At 30.7% G+C, this 24,960-nt stretch overlaps 1 protein-coding gene across 1 annotated transcript; it reads left to right on the plus strand.

Moving 5' to 3' along the window:
- Positions 1-7,172: 7,172 nt before the first annotated feature.
- LOC136979820 (sodium-coupled monocarboxylate transporter 1-like) lies at positions 7,173-14,609 on the plus strand. The gene is made up of 15 exons (XM_067275847.1): positions 7,173-7,557; positions 9,221-9,286; positions 9,391-9,442; positions 9,514-9,581; positions 9,658-9,812; positions 9,886-10,026; positions 10,104-10,233; positions 10,358-10,446; positions 10,531-10,646; positions 11,826-11,893; positions 11,963-12,049; positions 12,705-12,913; positions 12,996-13,099; positions 14,127-14,242; positions 14,330-14,609. The coding sequence occupies exons 1-15, from the start codon at positions 7,192-7,194 to the stop codon at positions 14,513-14,515; spliced, it is 1,953 nt and encodes a 650-aa protein (XP_067131948.1). The 5' UTR covers positions 7,173-7,191; the 3' UTR covers positions 14,516-14,609.
- The last annotated feature ends 10,351 nt before the right edge of the window (positions 14,610-24,960 follow it).

Here is a 24,960-nt window from a genome sequence, read left to right on the forward strand (position 1 = left end):
GAATGTAAGAATATAATAGCTGCAAAAATAATGGCTTAATCATGCCATTTCCTGAATTTTATATATAAACACTGCATGATAATAAATAAATATGAAATCAGAATCATTGACAATAAATTAACTTCAAAGAGTTGATTGAAAATAAAGTTAAATAATGAAAAATTAATAAAAATTATTAAATAAATGTACAGCGATTAGACTGCATGCGATCTTTTATTAATTGCTGATCCGTGAAGCGACGAGTAATACAATAAAACCTGCATAAGCCGGACTCGCATCGTACTGAATACTATTTCCGGTTTGGCAAGTTCCCGTTTCGCACAGGTTTTTTAACGTAGAAAATCGCTACATTTCGAAAATTGTTTCCGTTCTAAACAGATTTTACTGTATATAACTAACATAAAAATAGGGTAGAATAAAACGGCGTTTTATTAGTAAATTAAACTGAAATTATAAGTTAATAACACGGCATATCACTAGCCTATCTTCGTCTAAATATACATAATTTAATAATATATACAAGCTGAACCTCTGAACAACGACCAGTAACAAAAACGTAAAAAAATGGCCGTTATTCGGAGGCTATTTTGTATGCATTTCAAATACAAATTTTCGTAAAAGTTAATCTATAGAACCGTATGTATCAACCGGTGGTACGCGTACCCCAATGGTACTCACACAGAAAGCACACCGGGTGTTCGATTGAGAAAGGCTGAAAAGACATGCTTTATATTCTATTAAAGTAAAAACAACGGGTTACATCTTAATCACTAAAATATACAGTAAAACCTGTTCAAAACGGAAATTTGCCCAAACGGAAAAAGTATATTCCGGTTTATGCAGGTTACACTAGAATATAAAATCGTATTCGAAGAGCGATTATTAAAGTATTACGAGAAAAAATTTTAATATAATGTCATCAGAGTAAGCAATCTTCAAGGTTAACAGCGCGGGAAATCGCCATGTACAGTATACGTAACTGTGACGTCAGTGTTGAAGTAATTTCCGTTTGACTTAGCACACGCGACATCATTGTGAAAGCTGAAGTCTCCAGGGATTTAGTAATAGGATCGATTACTTTCCTAAACGGAAATGATTTCATCAATTCGTTACAATGCCCAAGAATAGAAATTTAATTTAATTCGAATTTTTAAAAGGTCTTACGATTAAATAGATTTTTTTAAAGTCAAATAGTAGTGTACTCAGTAGAAGGTTTAGTTCCTTTTCGATTTGTGGATAGGATAAGGCAGCACAACACACGAAAGATTTGCCTTATAGGAGGGCATTCTATTGAAAACTGACACATATTTACATGTTAGACACGTGAAAAGTTCACGCTAGTAGGTGCGAACCCACGACCAACAACAAGTTTTCTGTGGAGTATTATTCATTCGACCGCGGCTTTCCTTTTTAAATGAATTTTAGGAAAATATGTATTCACATAGAATAATATTATATAATTATGGGATATATATATATATATCATAGAATAACACGAAGCGCTATTATTCAGGTCAAGGATATAATCTAACAGATACATAAAATAGCTGATCAAAATGAATTTGTTCAGCTGATCTTATTTCGAAAGATTCTTCTTCCTGGTCTTCATATACTCATATTGCATCTATTGAAATTACAATAAGCAGTACAAAATAAGCGTGGAAATCGAATCTGGAACCCTACTCGAAAATTAGTTATGAATTCTTATGAAGATAAATTAAATATTAGATGACAATTTCCGATGTAAAAAGCGCGTGTTTAATTTAAAATATTTATTGACATTGAAACAAAGTAAAATGTTTACAGATGGTTGCATTCAGCATGCAATAAATATATATAGTCATTCAGAATATAAAATATTGTACACTGTTATTTGATAAACAGATTTCACGGTTGCTGAGCATGTGGGACACTCGAAAGACATGGTTTCGGACTACACCCAAAGCACATTTATCAGCATATGTTTTCATATTTTGTCCAGAAATAATTATATTTCATGGATTATGGAAGAAGGCAAGACAAGATATGGGACATCTGCCAGAGATGAGTGCGTCTCTGGAGGACACTCTGCCTCTTTTTAGGCATTACACACGTGAAGAAATTTCGAAAAACTCCATGTTGTTAGTCCGTAAATGACGTGAACCCGCGACTAATGGTCAATGGTTCGCCGAGTGAACGAAACCACTGATAGTCCTTTATTTTAACGACTTATTAATTTAAATAAATCCTACAATAATAATTTTCAAACTAATTTTTATCATGGCGATATGAAGATTAAGTATGATGAAAGCATTGAATTTAATCTTCAGGTTACGTGAAATTTTGAGGGATTTATGGAATTTTCTTGCAATATTGCATAAGATAAGCCTCATTTTTACTGTTATTAGGAACCTAATATGCAATGTGATTGGCCAATAATGATGATAGTGAGAAACCAAACCGTCATCAGAAATACCACATGGAAAAATCCTATAAGATTTCATAGAACCTTCATAAAATAAGAAAATACTTTATTGTGCAGTCATCTAGTAAATCAATGAAATGTTGAGGAATATGCACATAGATTGCATGGCCATTATTACTATACGAAAATTAATCATGTATACTATATTTCATAGACTATAGTCATACCTCGATATAACGCTATCTCTATATAGCGTCACCCTCGTTTAGTGCCAATAATAATCATCCTCGTTAATCCTTGGGTTGTCCAATGATTGTCTTACAATGCAATTCTCGATTTAAAATAATTTAATATCGATAATGAACCCCATAAAACATTTTATTTATTCATTTTATGTATTGTCTGGCTACACAGTTTATCCTTAATATTAGAAGGTTAGGATCTACAAAAGAGAGTCTAGGCTAAAGGGAGAGTGAGAAAGAGAGAGAAGGGCGAAGGGATACAGGGAAGGAGAAAGGTAAAGAGGGAGAAGAAAGAAGATCAACAAAAAGTTGAGATAAGAAAAAAGAAAGAGAAAGAGGGTGAGGAGAAAGAGGCCAAAAAAAAAAAGCCTTTTATTGGTCAATTTCTCTTCCTCATAGAAAGAGGGGAAAATGAAAAAGTCCAAGAAAAAGAGACAGAGGGAGAGGAGAAAGAGGTTAAGAGGAGGAAGAGATAGAGGAAGAGGCTACTTCTCGGCCTTTTTCTCTTCCCCTAGAAAGTGGGGAAAGAGAAAGATACCAAGAAAAGGTGAAAATGAGAAAGAGAGAGCAAGAGAAATTACTGACAGGATAGTTTCTTCAATAAAATTAATTCGTTAACTTGTCTTATTAATAAATTCCTGATTTATATTTAAAAATAAAATTGCAGTTTCCACTTTCCAGCACAGAAACACGCATTTCAAAATATCCATTATTTAAAGACAGACAACCCTTCACTCTATGTTTTTGTATACAGGTAAATTCAAGGAAAGATGATTCGAAAAATAAAAATAAATTAAGTGGTTATATATGATGACGTCTCTCATTATACATAATTGTCTAAACGTGAGGATAATTTCTAATCATTTTTTATGATAAATTTATTATTTACTTCCTTTTTCCTTTATCTATAATTGATATATTCAACATTGTCATGTTTCCTATGATGATTAATGATGTTTACAGCGATTCAAATGATAATTTTAATACATTTAGTTACTTTTATTGACTTTAATAGGATTAAAATAAAATAATCCTTAATTGTTTCCAGATTTATTAAGTTCAATGGGGTCAAACAAATTATGAAACGGCTTTACTTACGTTACTGATATCAGGGTCGTCCCTTATATCAAGATCATTACTTACACTTTCTTATATAAAACGCTGTATTGCTTTATAACTTAGCAATTTAAATTTCCGGAAGTTTAGGTGACTTAATTTCAAATTTGGATGCGACATAATTATCCAAACTGGCACATTTCCGGTTGATTTAGTGTACATAATTTAAAATTCATTTTCTACGAAGAAATTTTAAATTATTACTTCTGTTTCAAAATTTTAAAGTTAGATTTAATTTCTATACACAACTTATAATAAAAATCTGCATTAAGCAAACCACTTACGGCATTTTCGGGACATTATTTAAAACGTGAATTATCAACACGTAGTACGCGATCTACCATCAAAATTCTGTTACGCAATGAAAGAGAATAACAAATTTTCATATCGACACCAATTTTTATGCATTTATTAATTCGATCATAAAAACTTGTCTGTATTTTTTTTTTCTATATTTAATTTATGATGAGTAAAAATACAGGATTCTCCACTAGATAACAAAGTATGTCTGTTCATTCCTTTCATTCAAAACAGGTTATCCTTTACACTGTATTATGCAACATGTTAACGCCTAGTATTGAAAATAAAGTTCATTATCCCAGCAAATTCCCGTTATAAAGCAATTCTGAAACTGACTTTGAGTAACGTAACATGGGATAATCTGTATATTGACCTTACTTGATCTTTAACGCAACAGGGATAATTCATATATTTACCTTATTTTAATAATACAAATGAATTTATTTTTATTATCTAGGCAACCTTAATGTGCATTTTCTTACCTATTTTTCTGTATTTTTTGTGTACAGTAAGCGATACTAATGGTGGCAACTAAGTGTCTTAGTTGGAGCACGTTAACCTTATGAAATACAGGAATAAATCACGATTATTTTGTCAGAAAATTAATTTAATTTTAACAAAAATATAATTTTTATACACATTATCATTTTTATTTTATAATAATGGAATGAAACAATATTTAATTTATTTATTTTTAATTAATTTTTAACACTTTTAAGTCGCCTGTCTTTCACAATACGTGCGTGGGTACACGCATAAAATTGCATGTCTTTTAGTTTCGTTTTTGCTAATTACTTATATAAAATAGAGATTTAGAAACTTATAAAGCTTAGAAACGTGATTCTAATGGAAATTTTCGCATTTTTATTTGCTTTAAAGTAATAATTATCGTTAAATAAAATGTAAAATGAAGCCGTTTTTATGGTAAAACACTAAATTTAAATAATCCTTCCTTTATAATAAGCGTTTAAATTTAAAAAATAATCCGTCAAAAAAGTTAAAATTTTGAGTGGCGCCATCTCTTATGAGATTTTTATTTAGAAACTTTTATATAATATATATTAATTATTATAAAATGGCAAGAAGCTTAATTTTCAAGATAGAAGTATTTATAAAAAATTATAGAATCTTTATTAACTCTGACCGCTCGACCTGTATTTACCAAAATTTAATCCTCATACCTCCCTAATACACAAACTTCCATACAAAATTTCAAAAATTTTCGACTATAAAGACACGGGAGTTATAATCAAGCTTCAAATTTGGTAAATAAAATAATGTTACACACACCCATACGCACATACAGACACATATGCTCGCAGAAACATCCATACATACAGAAAAACGTCTACTTTTCCGCATTTCTCGAGCTGCCTCGAGTCCAAAAATGCAAAAATGCAAAAATCTTAAGGGGAAAGGGTAATTTTTTGACAAATTGTACACTCTATCTGTTATGCAATACTTTTCCTCTGGTATGCATAACAGAGGAAAAGTAAGAGAATTTTAAACACATTACACAAGTTCTAGTAACTTCTTACAGTTTGAAGTGTTTACATCCTCAGACACAGCACTTTAAATTGCATTTGTATGCATCTAGAAATATACATACTTATTTTTTCCCAATAACTAAACAGGTATGTAGTGTCAAATGATTGATGTGTTTGGTATTCGTTTGTTTCGAGTCACATCGAAACGAAAGTAATTTCCACATAAAAACAGGTAATACGTGTGTAATTTCTTTCCTGATACACTTCTTGGTATTCGCGAAATATCTAGAATAACCTGTTGTTTTTTTATTATTTTTATTTCAATATCGCATCCTGTTCATGATACTCGAAATAGAAGCAGTGAGAATTACTGGATAAATTTATGCAGTGAAGTACAAACAATTGTAATTTAATGATTCTAACTTACGGAGTTAAATACCGTTAATTTAATTAACACTCGAATTTCGATTTTCTCTCCCCCAGAAAACACTATTTTCCTCTACCTTTGATTATGTCTAACCTATAGCTTTTAATTAACCTGTAACAATAAGAATAACCTATAACCTATAACAAAAAGAATGGTGAGATCCAAAACTTAGTTAACTAGTGTATCACTATTCTATACACAATTCGTACTTTCATTCCGATTTTATTAATGTATGACCGGTATTTGCGTGTGTACCGACGTTTGAGCCACCCTTTAGGTTAAAAACATTCAATCAATTGCCTAAAGGAAGCGATTGTATTATCAGAAAGTGCTGTTTAAGGTGGTCTCGTGTACGAAGTTAGCCTTTAAACCTTATTTTCGATGAAAAAAGGTTGTTTTTGTATGTAAAGTATATTTTTGTACAGTTTTATATGATTATTTTAAAGAAAATGCGTAAATAAATAGAATTTATAGACGAAAAAACGTGGTAAATTGTTATCAAGATAGCATGACTAAGTATATTTACAGATAAATATAGAGGAAGAGTAAATTTGAAAGTCATTAACAGAATTTTTGTATGCGTAGAATTAATAGGATTGTTTGTTTATTCGTAAATTTTACGTAGGAATGATCATCAATTTATCAAAAAATTAGGACAGTGTTACATTTATTTATTTATTCATTCAATTCTTTCCAGTTTAATGAGGAAAACCGAAGCTCATCAAGGTCTCATTTAAATTAGATCGATTTTGTAATCGTTATGCCCTACAAAATCGCCGTTTTTATCTAATTTAACACCGGATTAAGGGCCCTTGACATAATAATATAATTTAGTAGGCCCTAAAATTATATTTTTAATACGTTCTCGTGTTGTGGGTTACATATCCACATCAGGGCAAGGGACTGTATACAAATAAATAAAGTCGAGTTCTGAGAAACAGACACACAGACGTTCTCGTCCAGAAAAACTTGAATATACTCACCTTAATTACGATCTTGGATAGGGGGAAAATACAAAATGATACGAGTATACAAGTAAAATAATTATTTAAGTACGAGTATTAACGTTATGTAAAGGTGAAAAAAGGGGGTAGGTACTGTACTTCATTCATAAACGGAACCGGTTTTCCTGTCACTGTTGCATCAGAGCATATAAAGCGAATTTTCCGTTTTCATCTTGCATTGCCATTCACGCATCCACTTGGATAAAGTACAATGGATACTGTAACAGTAGAAGACAATGCTGACAATCTAGCAAAACGTTTCGGCGTTTACGATTACGTAGTTTTTGCCGCCACTCTATCTGTTTCGGCCATTATTGGAATTTACTACGCTTTCAAGGGTCAAAAAACTACCAAAGATATACTAATGGGTGGGAAATCAATGTCAGTTTTCCCTGTTTCTATGTCAGTTCTTGCCAGCTTCATGTCTGCCATAACACTACTTGGAACACCTGCAGAAATGTATACTTATGGAACACAGTATTTCATGATTATAATTTCGTATGCCCTACTGATACCAGCGGCATCGTATTTTTACTTACCGATTTTTTATAAGTTAGAATTGACTAGTGTTTACGAGGTAAGGTTATTAGATATAATTTAATCTAAATTTTGTATATATTTTATATTATTTTTCTACGTCTGCATACTCTAATATTTATTGCTCTACGTATACGTTCATTGTTATATGATGATTAGTACTTTTAACGTATAAATTAATATAAAAGTCACTTAATCTTTATTAAGTATAAAAAATAGAAGTAAATTCCGAAAGAAATGCGCAAAAAATTTGCGAATATAATTTAGAATTAACGCAATTAAATGCTGCGCGTTATACAACGATTTATGGGAAAAATTCAAATAAAAAAATAATTTTATTATTTAAAAAATTACTTTTGCATTTTTTGCATAAATTATTAAATATTTAATAATGTTAATATTATTTTTCGCCATTTTGATGAGGTGTAAAGATCGTCGAAGGTCGAACTTCATCGGAAATCTATACCAGAAAAAATTAATTTTCGCACATCACACAAAGATATTTGGGAGAAAAAAAGGGGGAAAACCTATAAAAATCGATAGATATTATATAATTTTATTATTATATTATATCATTAATATTATCACTATAATTTAACTTATTAATGTGCGTACATTTATAGAAATGCTAACCTTATTATATATCGTATTGAGAAGTCGTGACCCAATAACCCACTGTTAGTAGGACAAATTAAACAATACACTACAGATGATAATTGCATAATAATCAGATATGATATTTATAAAATAATACAGCAGTAAACAATTTAAAAATTCGTTGAACATCATACAATTTTTGTATTATGTACGGTTTATAAATTACTGTTAAACATCGTCTACCATAGAAAATTACCCATAGAAGTAAACAATGTCTTTTTTATTATAATTATATTCGAACCTGTAATTAATTACATCATATCCTCCTGTTAGACAATGGGTACAGGTAGAATCGGTTCCAGCAATTTATATATTCGATTGTATTCAGGTAACATTATCATCAGAACCTATTCAAGAGAGGATTGATAGTTACACAGAATAAAGTTTGATAGAATACAGATCAAAAAATAATATAACATTTTATTCTGTAACAACAATATAAATTCCTGACACAAAAAAGTATGATATAATGTTATTTTTATGCATTATGATACTGACTGTGCATCACTACTTTCAATATTCCACAAGTGAGGTGGAATATTAAATAATATTTTAAGGAAGCTCAGGACACAGCAAAGTTTTTCATGCCTACATAATTATTTATTTGTTGGAATAAATCACATTTTATAGAAAGTACAGTACTTTCTAATGCGATTTATAGTAGCTAATACGGCCGAACCTGTAAAGAACAGACACTGATCGGAACACAGTTGTTTGAAGGCTAGTTTTGTTCATATATACAACATAAAGAATTAATTAAAAAGTGGCCTCAGTTCACAGGTGAATGATGATAGCGGCTGGCCGTTATTAGAGGTTTGACTGTATATACATTATATAAAGAATTATACGTTTAAATTGGGTAAAAATGTAGAGTAAACGTTATAAAATGTTCATTTTTCATGATTATATACAGAAAAAATATGGTCTCCTTACGAAGGTTTCATTAGTTTTAAAGTAGACTATTCCCTTATTTATATTATTATACGTAAATTACAATAATTATAAGATAGTTTTTCGTATTTATTATACAAGTTAACTTTTTACAGTATTTAGAAAAAAGATTCAGTAAAACAGTGAGAACGTTAGCATCGATCGCATTTTCCATACAAATGGTATGAATTTATCATGTGTACTAATGTTAATGTTAAACAAACAAACAAACTTAATGTTAAACAAGATATAACACTGTACTAACCTGTTTACTGTATAATTGCAGTTAATTTACATGTCTATTGTGCTGTACGCGCCTTCCCTAGCGCTATCTCAAGGTAAATATACTGTAACTACACCTATTAACACCCAGTTAGAAGAGTTTTACTAACAAAAATTCAATTTTTAGTAACAGGAATAGCTGTCTGGACGTCTGTTCTATCAATCGGAGTTGTTTGCACCTTCTACACGACAATTGTAAGTAATAGTAAATGTACTGTACATGTGTACAAATTATAAAAGCAGGCCTACAACTTAATTTCTATAACGTTAGGGAGGTATAAAAGCCGTCATCTGGACCGATTTATTCCAAGTTTTAATGATGTTCGCTGCCATGTTTGCTGTGGCAATTAAGGGTGTGTCGGATGAAGGTGGGATCGAAAAGGTTTGGAAGATCAACGATGAAGGAGGGAGAATAGAATTTTGGAAGTAAGTGCAAAAATATACGAGTTTAAGTATAATTTATACTATAAAATTATAATTTTTCTTCTGTATATATTAGTTTTGATACGAGTCCCTTAACCAGACATACAGTATGGGGTCTGGCCATTGGTGGTTATTTCACGTGGTTAGCCATATACGCTGTTAATCAGTCTATGGTTCAGAGATACTTATCCATACCTACATTAAGTAAGGCGCAGAGGTAAGGAATAATTCTCTTACACATTGTTTAAATGAAGGCTTTACCCTCTTACCCTCATAAAAATAATTATATTTTAGTGTCATCATAATCAATTTCCCTGGTCTGAGTTTACTACTGTCATTAACTTGTGTAGTTGGATTAGCAATTTATGCAAAATACAAAGACTGTGATCCCATAAAAAGTAAACAAGTAACTACCTCAGATCAGGTATGTTATAATTGTGATATTTTTATGTTTATTTAAGTACGGGCCTTATAAAATTTAACGACATTTCCAATAGAAGTGTAACGAGAAAAAAGTAATATAATTAATTTTTCATATAAATTTACAGTTGCTTCCTCTGTTTGTCATGGACGTATTGGGAGAGATATCAGGAATACCAGGATTATTTGTTGCTGGAATATTTAGTGGTGCCCTTAGGTAATTTTTAATCTACATAAATTAAAATTTAAACTTATAAATTATTGATTTAGAAATGAATTTTTTTAAAATTATATTTATTAGTACCGTATCATCGGGAGTCAATTCCTTATCAGCTGTTACTCTTGAAGACGTCGTCAAAGCTTATATAAAACCTAATATTTCTGAAGTATGGGCTGCAAGAAGCACCAAAATTTTTGGTACCTTATTTTATATAAAAACAAAATTATTTTTGACTCATATATAATATATAACAATTTAAATTATGGCTATTTTAAATCATAAAATTTCCCTCGATTACGTGTTTAGTAACACGAAATCCTTGAAGACTTGTTTAAATTTCCCGTAATTGTCGACAAATATATGATGAGTAACGAATTTTAATCAGTTATTTTTATTTTTCCGGCTGTTATATAACAGCAAAAGAAATTGGAGAATTTTTCTGTACGTATGGATGTTAGTGTATGGTGAGGCACAATTTTTACATGAATTTCAAGATAAATAACTCTGTTCTTTTTGTCTAAAAATTTCTGAAACTTTGTATGGAAGCATAGGTGTAAGGGAGAGATGTTTATAGAAATTTTCAGGAAAATCGGACTATTGGTTCGGAAGATATGGCCCCCTTTCTTAATATCCCCGAACCGATATGAAGACTTACAGGTATGGGTAGCAATTATTGGGGATGAAAACAAATAAAGAATGCTGGGAAAGTCCAGCAAAGAGTTTATTCGTATGAAGTAATGTGTTTAAGTAAAACAGTTTTATTTTACTTTTTTCATCTATTGTTATTGCATTAATAATCTCAATTCTAGGGTAGAGTAAAAGCATGATACTTACAAGAAATCCTTCCATAGTTATGTAGAAACTAAAAAGTGCATATTTGTAGCAGTAGTGTAACAAACACTGATGTTAAAGGGCCTATTTATTACAAAGGTTAGAAGGTCCGAACCCCATGAATCCTTTCTTAGTTACGCTATTTATTTACAGTTGGGTTATGCACATAGAGTGAAGACTAGACTTGCACATTAGTTAAACAAGAGTAATCTGTTGCGTTATGAGTCTATAGCTTAGGACTTCATCTTTTTTTTACATTTATAATTATCCGGTGGAGAGGAAAGGCCTGTAATGTGTTATCGCTTAAGGCCATAAGTCTAAGTCCAGCGTTACTCAACATATTTGATGCGATCTTCACAGTTTACTGACCTTTTACTAATAAGGATTCACCACTTTGTAGCTAAATTTTAGTGTTTTATAGCACGTAAACCTTAGAATTTGCATAAAGAACACAATTAAATACTTTAATTTTATTTAATGAATGAGATATTTTACCGTCTAGTTATATTAATATGTAATTTTAAAACGTTTTCTTTAAATTTCAGCTGTGGCATATGGAATTTTAGCTATTCTTCTCGTACTTGTTGCGGAACAATTGGGAGATGTTTTACCTGTAAGCGAGAAATATAATTATCTTTATATAAAAAGAAATGCAGTAACAAGTTTTTTGTCCTAATTACAGGCTGCTCTGAGCATATTTGGAATGGTTGGTGGACCAGTCTTAGGCCTTTTTACTCTTGGCATGTTTTTTCCATGGCCTAATGCTACTGTAAGTATAATAATAGTAGAGAGTGGTTGCAAAGTAACTAGGCATTGCTAAATCGTTATAACTTTTAAACTAATAACGCAATCGTAATAGAATTTATGTACAAACATGCACTAATCAATGAAATAATGAAAATTTCTGCACTGATGGTGTCGAGTGATCGAGCAGTAATTGAGAGAGGCAGCACGCACACAGTGAAAATAAAGATGACCAACAGCCTATCTGTTTAGGAGCGAGTGCAGATTGGGCTGCATTCTATGAGGTGTAGGAATCAGAGGTTGATGTGCAAAGACTGCGGCGTGCAGCAAAGGGTGGTCATTCCATAATTCGTCCGGGAACAACTAAGAATTGTCATTCAAAGCTAAAACAATCACAGACTCGGTTGCGGATCCACAGAATACTGGCAGTCCATCCACATCACAATCTGAAGAAAATGCATTAATGGTCGATGATGCCAGTGTCTACATTAAATTTTAAGTATGTGAGCTTATTTTCATTTAATACTGTACCTGTACAAGAAAACTAATCTTTGTTTCTGTTTTATGTATAAGTTTAAAAATTATGTTGATTTTTCAATGTCTAGTTACTTTCCTCCAATTCTGTGTCGTCACACCAGTGAAAGTAAAATATAGTTTACCTCCTGATTTATTTTAATTAGGGTGCTATTAGTGGCTTTATAACTGGATTAATTTTGCCATTCTGGATAGGATTTGGATATTTTATACATAAGCCCTACATTCCCAAGCTTCCGATATCATTAACAGGTTGCAGCAACAGAACTAGTATTATATCCAATATAACGACGACGTTGATGACAACAGTATCAACGAGTACAGAGTATACTACAACATCAATGCCAGTTCACTAGTAAAATATTAAATTATTAGTTATAATTATTAAAATAAATAATAAATTACAATTAAGTAATAGTTTTTATTCGATTTTTTAGTGAGGGTGGTATACAGGACCTGTACAGAATATCGTACATATGGTACAGCGCCATCGGTTGTACAACTGTTGTAGTAGTTGGCTTAATTGTCAGCTTTTTAACAGGTAAATTATACAATAATTTTGTAAAAATTTCGGTTTAAAGAAATGATATTTTCATCAAGGTTTGATAATAAATGACGTAACAAAACACCTTCAGCATACATACAGAAATATGTACTTTAATTCGATGTAGTCAATTAATACAGTCATTGTATTATATACAAGTTGAAACTTACTAATCCGGCACCTTCGATTATTCGGTACTGTTGAGCCTACCAATGACCGGGGGAATAAAACCACTGAACACCGGTCGTGGGTTGTCGCCTCGCCAACGTTTGTAACACCTAAATAGGGGCCAGTTTCCCATATAAATTTCTTCCGGGAGGCATTCCTACTCGGCAGATCGCCCTCTTTTCACATTGTCGTATACAAACAAAACAATAATGGCAGCTATCAGTGGTGTATTAAGACCTTCCGGGCCCCCTCTATATAAATTTACAACATAAGCTAATAATGTATAATTGTAGTATATAATTGTTCATAAATTGTGACATTGAATAGCATCGGAAAATTGCTTTATATTTTCCAATTTCGGGTCCAGAAACACGAGGCCCCTACGCATGGGCTCACGTGTCTAGTAGGTTTCCTTGTAGGCATCCTTACGTGCCTAGTGGGTATCTTCAAGGTATCCTCACATGTCTAGTGAGTGTTGCCAATTATCCTCAAATAGAAAACACTGCAGTTGTGGCACCACAGCGTTTACTTCTGTTACAGCTTACAATAGTTGATGATGAAGTTGATTAATACAGGTATAAAAATGACCAAATTGCCATTTTGTTACTCTAAAACTAGTTCGGAAATTCTCTATTCCGCACCCGTCTGGTCCCAAGATTGCCGGATTAGTAAGATTCAACCTATATATTAAATATTCATGAATAATTCAAGAAAGATATTAAATATCCGAAGTTTTTATTACTCAAACTGAGCTTTAAAATATCTTTCTTTCCATCAGTTAAACATATAAAAGCATTAAAATATACTTAAAAAATCAATAAATATATAATTTTATCTTTTAAAATAATTTACCAAGGCCCAAAACAAGCTTGTGACATGGATCCAGCATTATTTTCTCCATTTTTTGAAACCATATTTTTCTGGTTGCCATTAAAATTTAGGAGGCATTTAAGATTCGGTGTGCTACACAAGGTACGAATTACGAATTTAAATAGCAATTGTTTTAAATATAGATTTTATGTTAAACACATATTTAATAACTTATTTATATTCCTAAAGAATGCAAGCAAAGAAAAAGTCGAGAAAGGGAACAGCTTTAACGTGTTTCAGATCTCTGAAAAGGGAATGGACGAAGAAAAAATGGAATTTTCAAATGGAATTGCCAACCTTTCTTACACGCCAAGCAGTTCTGATTTAACTTATAAGTCAAACGGTGAACTTAGTAAACGAGATTTGGAGCCATAGTAGACAATTAACACATAATTTATCACCTTGTTGAACGTGTTCATTAAGGGTTGTACTATAAATAATCTCATACACAGGATCTTCCAATAGACGGATATATTATTTTTATATTTGTTAAGTCAAATATAAAATAATAAAATCGAGTTGAACAGTTCATTAAGTGTTCAGCATTTCATATATATTTTCAATTTTTGTAGATAGTCGCATCGTTCATTGTAAACTTATTTGAACACTTATAAATGAAGCATATACAAGCTGTGTAGAGGAATTAATTGTCATTAATATTATTATAATTATTGTAAATAGTAAATATGTCAAGTGTTATATAATTAACACTTAATTGTGTAGTAAATTAACAGTTTATTTAAGTATAAACGTAAGTACAGAGATTTCAAAATGTGTATTTTTGTAAGTAATTCAGAGAGTCGTTAATAATTAAAAATTCGGGATAAATTGTATAAAAGAATATTTATAATTGAAAATAAAATTAATTTAATACTATTCCTAATTAGAAACGATAAAAAATTAAATAATAATGTCCAGCAAGGAGTTACATAACTTTTCCAGCAAAAAAAGTTAATATTGTGTATGGCGCCATCTGTTATCGTACTTTATTGTAAAATTTTTTATACTATTAATTATTATAAAATGTCAGAAAGCTTAATTTTGAGGAGAGGAAGGATAAGAATAATTATAATGACGATTATAACGAGTGAAATCTTCAGTAGACACATGACCACCCATCTATCTCTCTATACCCCTCGAGGGCCCTTACCATCACAAATTACTGTTATACTTTGATGATAATGGTCCTCTAATACACAAAATACCTGCAAATTTCATAAATTTTCAACGATAGACACATAAATTAAGCTTCAAATTGGACGAACAAAATTGTGCCCAATGTAACTTTTAATTGCAGTAATAATTTATTTAAATTAATATAATCGATTAATTATATAAATAAAATATTGTAAATTATAAATAACTAAACAAATAAAATTTATTTGTTGACTTTTTATATTTTTATTAACACAATTTCAGTAAAAAAAAGTAAAATATTTTTCCTGTATTTTTTCCTCTAAACACGTGTATATATGTTATATATTTAAAAAAAAAATACAGCAACGAGTTGTGTAACCTTCCAGAAAGGGTTTAAAACTGCTTGTGGTGCCATCTGTTATGATTTTTAAATAATAATCTTTATCTACTATTAATTATTTTAAAAGGAGCTTAATTTTAAGAGTAGAGCTGAGTTTTATCGGGAGAAATTGTAGATGATAATAGCGAGTAAAATCATTAAGTCCGGCCCCACTCGAGATATGAAATAGGAGTTCCTGTATCTCCCCACCCCCTCGATCTTTAATCACAAAAATTTCACTGGATCAATAACCTTAAAACTCAAACCTCTGTGCAAAATTTTAGAGATTTTTGACAAAAGGAACAGCAGTTATTAAGCTTCAAATTGGGTGAACAATAGCGTGCCCCCTCTACACCCAGAAAAACATTCAGAAAAACCCCCTAAATTTTTTGTATTTATGGACGTTTTAGACTCTAAAAATGTAAAAATCTTAAGTGTTATTAACAGCCGGAAAAGAAAAAATTAAATTTAAAACAGTTATAATTGAAATTATTTATTTATTGTTTTCCTTTGTGCTTTTTGTGTTATTGTAACAGCTGCGCTCTGTTCAAGTAAGAACAGATCGAAGGATACGGAAGTGTATAAATCGATTGTATAAAAGATAAAATAAAAATCATAATAATTTAATTTATAATTAATTTATTTGAAAATATTTAATAAAAAGAAAATAAACATATTTATTACTAAATAATCATGACGATGCTTATAAACGACTATTTTAATTGAGTAATTTAATAAAATTTCCGACATTTAAACGTGAATAAATTTTATTTTATGGAGTTAAAATTATGTTTAACATATGTTATTATTTTATTTATATTAAATAATTATAATTTAGTGCATTTACTTCTTCATATAATAGTTAATCTCACTAGGAAGGTGAAAGATTAGATTGGATTGTAGAAATAAAAACAAAAGAGTTCCTGTAGCACTTATAATTGTTAGAAACCGTGAAAATATCCATGGGTCCACCCGTTGGTGAGACACGAACCCACGACTGCTGTTCAGTTTGGCTTGATGGATAAGACAAGACAATACGAGGGCATTCTGTTAAGGGGGTGCCTCTCAGATGGACTTTCTATGGGAAATTGTCCCTGTTTAGATGTTAGACACGTGAAAAATGACCAAAAAACTTACGTGGCCGGACCATTAGTGAGGTGTGAACCCGCGACTAACCAGCGTAAAGTGGTTTTACCCACTCGGGCAAGGTAAGTGGAAAGAGCATACAGGATAGAAATTAAGTACTTCTCATAAAACTTAAATTGCAATTTCTTTGAATATGAAATTGTAATTTGGGAAAAGACAGGAAGTGAGAACACAGTTTCCTTTTAAGGGGAAAAAAACAAAAACATGTAAAGTTTAAATATCTGAAGTTTAAACAGTAATTTGCTATTTACACAGCAATTTTGCTGTATAAATAGCAAATTGCTGTTTAAACCAGGAAATGAAAATATCTTATAAATTAATCAATCATTTGTCTAAAATCGTGTGTAAATATTATTAAAATGTTCGTAATTTTAAATAGTAACAAACGTAATAAAAAGTACAAAGTATTAAAAACAATTGTAAAAACTTGACAGACAAGTTTATAAATTTAAATTTCACGGTTAAATGATCTTATGCTTTAAACAATACTTTGTCGTTTGGATAGCTTTTAATTAATTAATAGAGACTAAATACATAATTATAAAGTTCATTCATTCGTTAATTATAAAAATATTTAATGAAAAACGTAATGTTTTTGTAATATAATTTAATTGAGTAATTACGTAGTAACTATTTCATAATGCTAAACATTTTTTTATTTATTGTTTGATTAAAATTTTAAAAAAATACTTGTATCAAGAACGTGGTTTTACTTCATGTGCATTTAAAAAAATTAAGCAACGAGTTGCGTAACTTTCCATGCAAAAAACTTAATATTGAGGATAAATATGGGTTTTATATAAATGAAAATAAATTTCAAATGATAATAATGAGTAAAATTTTAAATCCCTCTTTTAAGTCCATCTTTAGCTCCTCACCCGCTTGACATTTAACTTCCGAAATTTTATAACATCAATGCCCTAATTTTCAGAAATTTTCGACAAAAGGCATGGGAGTTATTAAGCTTCAAAGGGGATAAGACATCGTAATGTTTTATTATCGATTAAACTTCTACTGTAGTTATAGTATTGATTTTAATCTTTCAACCTCTAACTTAATTACAATTGTGATTAAAATGCTTTGTTATTATTATGTGTTTCACTACTTTAAAGGTAATCGATAATTAATCTTATATAACAAATATGAATTTGCATGTTTTTAGCTTTTCAATTTGCGTACATCACGCGATATATTTTGTTCAAATTAGAATTTTTCATATTGAGATAACATTTAACATTGAAGGTACGAGTATATCGTACAAGAAATATTCACAATTTTCATTCATTCGAATAATTTAACATCTCTGGAGTAAATAGAAAAGTTTAACATTAGAAGGAATTATGAGGATTTCACATTTGTATCTGTTACTCACCATTTTGAAATACATGAAAAACGGTATGTACTGTACAACTATTTATGTATTGTATATAACGTAATTTTAATTATACAAAAGAAAGAAAAATATAATAATATATTTAATTAGGTTTTTACTTTCCTGGCTGTTATGTATACATAACAAAGGAAAGCATTCAAATAGTGTCAAATTTCACACTATGGGTGTGTGGGTATGTTGGTGTCTATTTTCTTTAATATCTCAAGACGGGTAGAGAATAAGATACCAGATTTGGCATGGTAGCTTGTGTATAAGGGGTATAAATCACTGTTATAATAACAGATAACTTTATATTTGTTTCTAGGTAATGCTTTAAATATGAACGAAACTATAATAAAAATATCTTCACAACCGGTAATTCTGATAACATTTTATATATTTAAAACACATTTAACAATTTGTAAATTATTTTATTTAATATTACCCTTCTATGTAGATTCCAATATACGTTTTAGTAAATGAAGAAAACAACGATATTGTCGGTGGAGCCGATTACAAAATTTTTAAACTGGTGCTTGAGAAATTAAAAACTGTCAAGTAGGTCGAAACTTTTTCTTATTGAACATTTGTACCTTTATATAGTTAACATTTTTCTATATATTAGATATGAAATTGTTCTACCATTTGTATTGACGATGGGAGAAAAACTGGAGAATGGATCTTGGAGTGGGTTGAATGGAAGACTACAAAGAAAAGTAAGGCGTATAATAATAACGATGCTTATAATATATTTTTCTATAAAATCAAGTAGGATTTTGTTAAATGTATTTTTAATTTAAGGAAATTGATTTTGGTTTGAATTCCTATTACGTAAATTACGACGCTTTTCAAGTTGTGGATTACACAGTTACCTTTGATTCGGATGAAGTTATCTTTGTTGTTTCTGCTCCTGAACAACTTTCCAAATTAACGACTTTAATTAGACCATTTGCAAAAGAGGTACAGTAAGTACTTTTAAATTAAAGAAACGGTATTGTTGTCATTGCTCAAATACACGTATACAGAAATTAATATCCCTCGATATAATGTTATTTGACACGAGTATAATATTACTTGCATATCATGACTAAACGATAATAAGGTAGGGTATAAATAACGGTCTTGTGGTAAGAAATGGTAGCCAAACATTCAGCTTCAACGTGGTAATAAAGTGTTAATATATAAATGACTTATAAAAGTAATTGATAACGATTTATCATGTAAATATTTTCTTTCTTCCAGGTGATTAACCATATACAGTATTGAAACACAGGGTGAATATAAGTTATTGGGCACATTTTGGGGAGGAATAAAAAAAGAAAACACAGTAAAGTACTCATATGTATGCTGTTTTATTTAGTACCAATTAAATAAAATAGCTTACACCTTAAATAAATTCTATATGAGCTCCATGGGTAGCCATGTGTAGCACATAAAATATTCACTTTCGCACCATGTGTTACATCAGTTATTATTTCACTGACTTCGCCAATTCGTTTTTTAAGTTCTTCGATATCGCAAACCCTTGTTGAGTACGCTGTCTTTGACAAAGCCCAAAGAAATCCAGTAATGTAATACAGATTCCACGTTCTATAAGGAAATTGGCCCCTATTTAGGTGTTAGACACGTGAACAATATCTGGAAACTCCGCATGGTCAGACGATTAGTGAGGTTCGAATCCATGTACAGCTACCGGCCATTATGGTGACAGTTAAGCATTAAATTATTTCGTAATGGCTAGAAATTCGAGAAAACAAGAAAATTACATTTAACATAATAATACATTTTCCCTATAAACATGCGAAAACTACAAGTTTTGTGCAGAAAATATACCGAAACTCACTTCATAAATAATCAAATATATTTATATAATTACAGGTCTGGTTATTGATATTAGTTACAGCAATAGTTACTGGTGTGTCACTTTATCTAATAATACAGAAAAGAAAGAAGATTGTTCAAGATGGCCAGAAAACATGGTACATAGAAGAAATTTTTTGGTATCTTTTTCAAACCTTGATATTGCAAGGTAAGCATTTGTATAAGTAAAGAAAATAAGATTTTCACAAATATGCGTAAAATAAATCCAGTATTAAAAGACACACAATAACTGTTCTCACTGTTTGTTTAAGATTAATTTCATAAGTGTACAGATTTTAATACAATAATATTCATATTATTTGAAATTCTTCTAAATATGAAACACTACTCTATTAAAAAATATTACAATTATCATTTCAATTTGTAATTTTCATATAATTTCAGGCGGTGAGATAAGCCATATTCGAGACAGTACCACAAGAATAATTATTGGAACGTGGCTATTGGCAACAGTTGTGCTTATTTCAGGTTATTGCGGTGTACTATTTTGTTATTTAACTCATTCTGTTTATGAAAAAGTTCCAACTACTATTGAAGAATTGATAAATGCAGTAATGGAGGAGACTTATTCTTGTGGAAATATATGTTTTTCGCCAAATGAAAAGTTATTAATGGTAAAATTGTTACTATCAGATTTATACTTTTGAAAAAAATCATAAATTTCTTAGTTCTTTGTATAGAAAATTATGTAGTAACGCCCATGAAAGTACTACTAAAAATCCATCTGTATTTTACAGGGGATAGAAAATGGATCTCTAAAGATATTAGGAGATTACATAAAAGATCATCCTGAAAATTGTGTCAATAGTTATAAGCAGGGTGTCGAATATTCTTTGAATAAAAAATTTGCATTTTTGGGATCAAGAAGTATAATAAACGTGCTGACAAAAGAGATGGGAGAGGAATTGTTTGTACAGTCAAAAGACTCCATTATTAATTACATGATTGCATTTCCTGTCAGGAAGTATTTTACTCTAAAACAAGAATTTGATAAAATGTAAGTTTAAATTAATTATTTCTTTTAAGAGCCATATGGAATAGGTTGATATATTGTGATACACAATACAAGAAGGTCAATTTGAAATTTTATATGAAGTTCCATAAGTTTATAACAATAGGAATTACGTTGACCTTCTTTATTTCTTTGACAAATAAAGGATGGTCACGAGTAAAGATGAATAAAGTCAAGTCATTTTAATGGTAGAAACTCGACGTTAATTTATTTATCATTGTAATCTACTAGCAAGTAGGCCCAGCGTTGCTCGGGCAAAAGTAACGATAGCGAAGATTAAGATTATTACCTTATAGTCACAAAAAAAGAGTAATTTCATCAACGAACTAAGTTTTTCTAAAGAAAGGTCGAATTTGAAAATCGAATGTTCTAATATTGTTCGATTTTCACGACGTGTTCTGATTATATCCTTCGATTTTCATTGAATGTTCTAAAGAAGAAAGGTCGAGAAAAACCGAACTAATCTGTTTAAATTTGAAAATCGAATATGTTCCAACATATTACTCTTTTTCTTTTTTTTCCAGCGCCCTTAAATCTTGCACGTCGCTTTCTCTTGTTCTCCATTCTTACTTAACACTTCCATTGTTACTTAACACTTTGGAACTTATATCTAGTACCCTAACTGTGCACCAAATTTCAACTTTCAACTCCTAACCGTTTTAGCGAATATTAAGATTATTACGTTATAGTCAACCTTACCCGTTTTCACAGAATGCAAGAATTGGGTCCTCCCTGTTTCCAGACTAATTACAGAATTTTTAGATAGGTCTAAAAATATGTTCGATTTCCAGCAAAAACGAAAAACACTGCAGCTGCGTCTTGCACGTCGCTTTCTCTTAACCCTTCCATTGTTATGTAACACTTCCATCAACGATGGAAGTGTTAAGACTTAATCCTGTCCTCTCCCCGTGGGGAGGAATTTTCGAAAAATCCCTTCTTAGCGTGCGTTCTCGTGACGTGCCCTAACTATGTACCAAATTTCAACTTTCAACTCCTAACCGTTTGTGCTCTTAACATTTCCATTGTTGACTCTTCCATTCCTAACGCTTCCATTGTTGACACTTCCATTGTTACTTAACACTTACGTTGTAACTTAACATTTCCGTTGTTGATGGAAGTGTTAAAACTTAATCCTGTCCCTCACCCCGTGGGGTTAGGAGTTGAAAGTTTTAAATTTGGTACACAGTTAGGGCACGTCACGAGAACGCACGCTAAGAAGGGATTTTTCGAAATTCCTCCCCACGGGGGAGAGGACAGGATTAAGATTTAACACTTCCATCGTTGATGGAAGTGTTACGTAACAATGGAAGGGTTAAGAGAAAGCGCCGTGCAAGACGCAGCTGCAGTGTTTTCGTTTTTGCTGGAAATCGAACATATTTTTAGACCTATCTAAAAATTCTGTAATTAGTCTGGAAACAGGGAGGACCCAATTCTTGCATTCTGTGAAAACGGGTAAGGTTGACTATAAGGTAATAATCTTAATATTCGCTAAAATGGTTAAGAGTTGAAAGTTGAAATTTAGTGCACAGTTAGGGTACCAGATATAAGTTCCAAAGTGTAAATATTAATACTTTAAGCACGTCAAATTAAATAAAACATGAAAAATCACCATACTAACATAACTAAATACGTTTAGAAATTAAATCGAATTATTCGAAAAATAAGTATAGTCTAAAGCAGTGTTTCTCAACCTTTTGGACCAAACGCCCCCTTTGTAAGACCCGCTTCTTAATTCGCCCCCCTATAAATTTTAACTGATAAAAATTGTACGATAATCCCTAATATAAGGTAGATGACTTTAGGCGTTAGTAAGATATATCCAAAGAAATTTGAAAGGAACAATAGTAGAATAACATTTATTAGTTATAAATTAATTTAATTTACAAATGTGATATTTTGTTCTCTACTTTTAATCGATTTAATTAGAACTTACAATATAAAGCCTTTGTTTAGAAATAAATGACCTAATACGCATTAGGTGACCAGTATGCATATGGCAACTCTCTCCTATAAGTAATAATTAACTTACCTATGATATACGGAACAAAATGAAATACGTTTATTTTAAAAATAATGCAAATATCATATATGGCGAGAGCACAACAGATCACATTAAAATTCAAATTTAATAATACTCATTACTGACTGCTCGACCAAATGATTGAAATCGTTGCACACGCAAAGCGAATCTAAGACATGCGCACTAGGGATTGCAATACCGGACTGTACGATGCAACTTTGTATTCACAGTCCAATTAATTTTGCCCGTTAGGGAGACATATAAAACATTGAATATACATTGTAGCAATTAAATACCAAAGGATAACAATATTGTTTTACAAAATGTTTTATTCGCTTCTTTCGCAACGCAATATAAAAATGCAGCGGCCCATCACTGCAAGCGGGTATTCAAAATGATTTCGCCCACGCAAAATGACTATCGCCCCCCAAAAGCGTATAGTCAAATAATCGCCCACTGTAAGTTTTCGATCGCCCCCAGGGGGCGATATCGCCCAGGTTGAGAATCACTGGTCTAAAGCAATGGTTCTTAACCTTTTTAGTGGTCAGCACTTCCTTGAATCTGAAAATAAGCTCTTGCACCCCTCTTAAAAAATGTGTGTATATTTTTTATTTAGGAAAAAAAATTATTGCATAAACAAATGCCATGTTTATTTACAATATATATTATTATATCACATAAAAACCAATATTTAAATTTTAATGGCTAGGTTGTTGTTTATTCATAATAATTTTATTGAAACGAGGCTATTTTTTGAGAGAGCCAAGCGTAAGTCATTAGATGCGTTTAAGCGATTTCTGGATTTTGTTTTGATGTGAAAAAGTGCTGAAAATCCCATTTCACAATGGTAGGTGGTAGAAAATGGTAAGTGTCTAGTGCTGTTTTTGCCAGTTGGGGATAAGCTTCTAACTGTTTACAACAGAATTGTTCTAAGTCTAGTTTTTCAAATTCCATTTCCATAGGCAATTAGCTTTTTTTTTTCTTTTTTTTTTCTTTAAAATTTTTGAATCTTGCACCCTGAATGCTCGCACCCCTGAGGATGCACGCACCCCAGGTGAAGAACCACTGGTCTAAAGGGAGAAAATTGAATAAATTATATTACATTTTTTAGGTTTTTTTATATTGATATATTCTTAACTTTTTATCATTTTATGTATGTTAAATTCTCATAAAAAGTATTGAAATATATTGTGTAAATTGCTATACAAAAGACATAATAATCTGTCAAAAACGTAATGGGTAAAATCACTTATTTTGTTTTGTGTAACTCCCATCAGTTATCATCACCACTAACAATACACGGCTGTGTCGTGTTCGTAGCGCCATCTGGAAGTTAAATTTCAAACTAAATATAATAAAACGTAAATTCGTTTTGTTCGAAGCGTGTACACTTTAACGTCAAATTAACGTCATTATCACGCTTTCTTTTAATAAAACTGCAAGAATGACATAAAATTGATGTAATGGCTTACATTATTCAGACAAACCTAATGTACATTTCTGTAAACAGAGGAAATTTATACTACTTTATCATTTTTCTTCATAAATTAAGGCTAATTTTAATAACTTCAGCAAGAAAAATTTCCTTAACTACGATTATTTAAGAATTAAAATTTAATTTGTTTATGGTACTTTCTCTGTTTATCATTTATGGATACGTCAAACATCGCCATAGGTTATGTAAACTTGCTATTATAAATGTAAAAAAAAGAAAAAATAAAATAAAATAATAAATAATAAAATACGAAATTCACTTTAAAATATATCGATTTAACTCAAAATAACATGTATTTTATTAAAATTATAATTTTGAGTAGAAGAATTAATTGTTTAAAATCTATATGTGCTGCACTTCTCTAGCAGTCTCTAGAGA

The sequence above is a fragment of the Centruroides vittatus genome, unplaced genomic scaffold (assembly GCF_030686945.1).
Source record: "Centruroides vittatus isolate TY-2023 unplaced genomic scaffold, ASM3068694v2 contig_644, whole genome shotgun sequence".
In the NCBI taxonomy this organism is placed as follows: Eukaryota; Metazoa; Arthropoda; class Arachnida; order Scorpiones; family Buthidae; genus Centruroides; species Centruroides vittatus.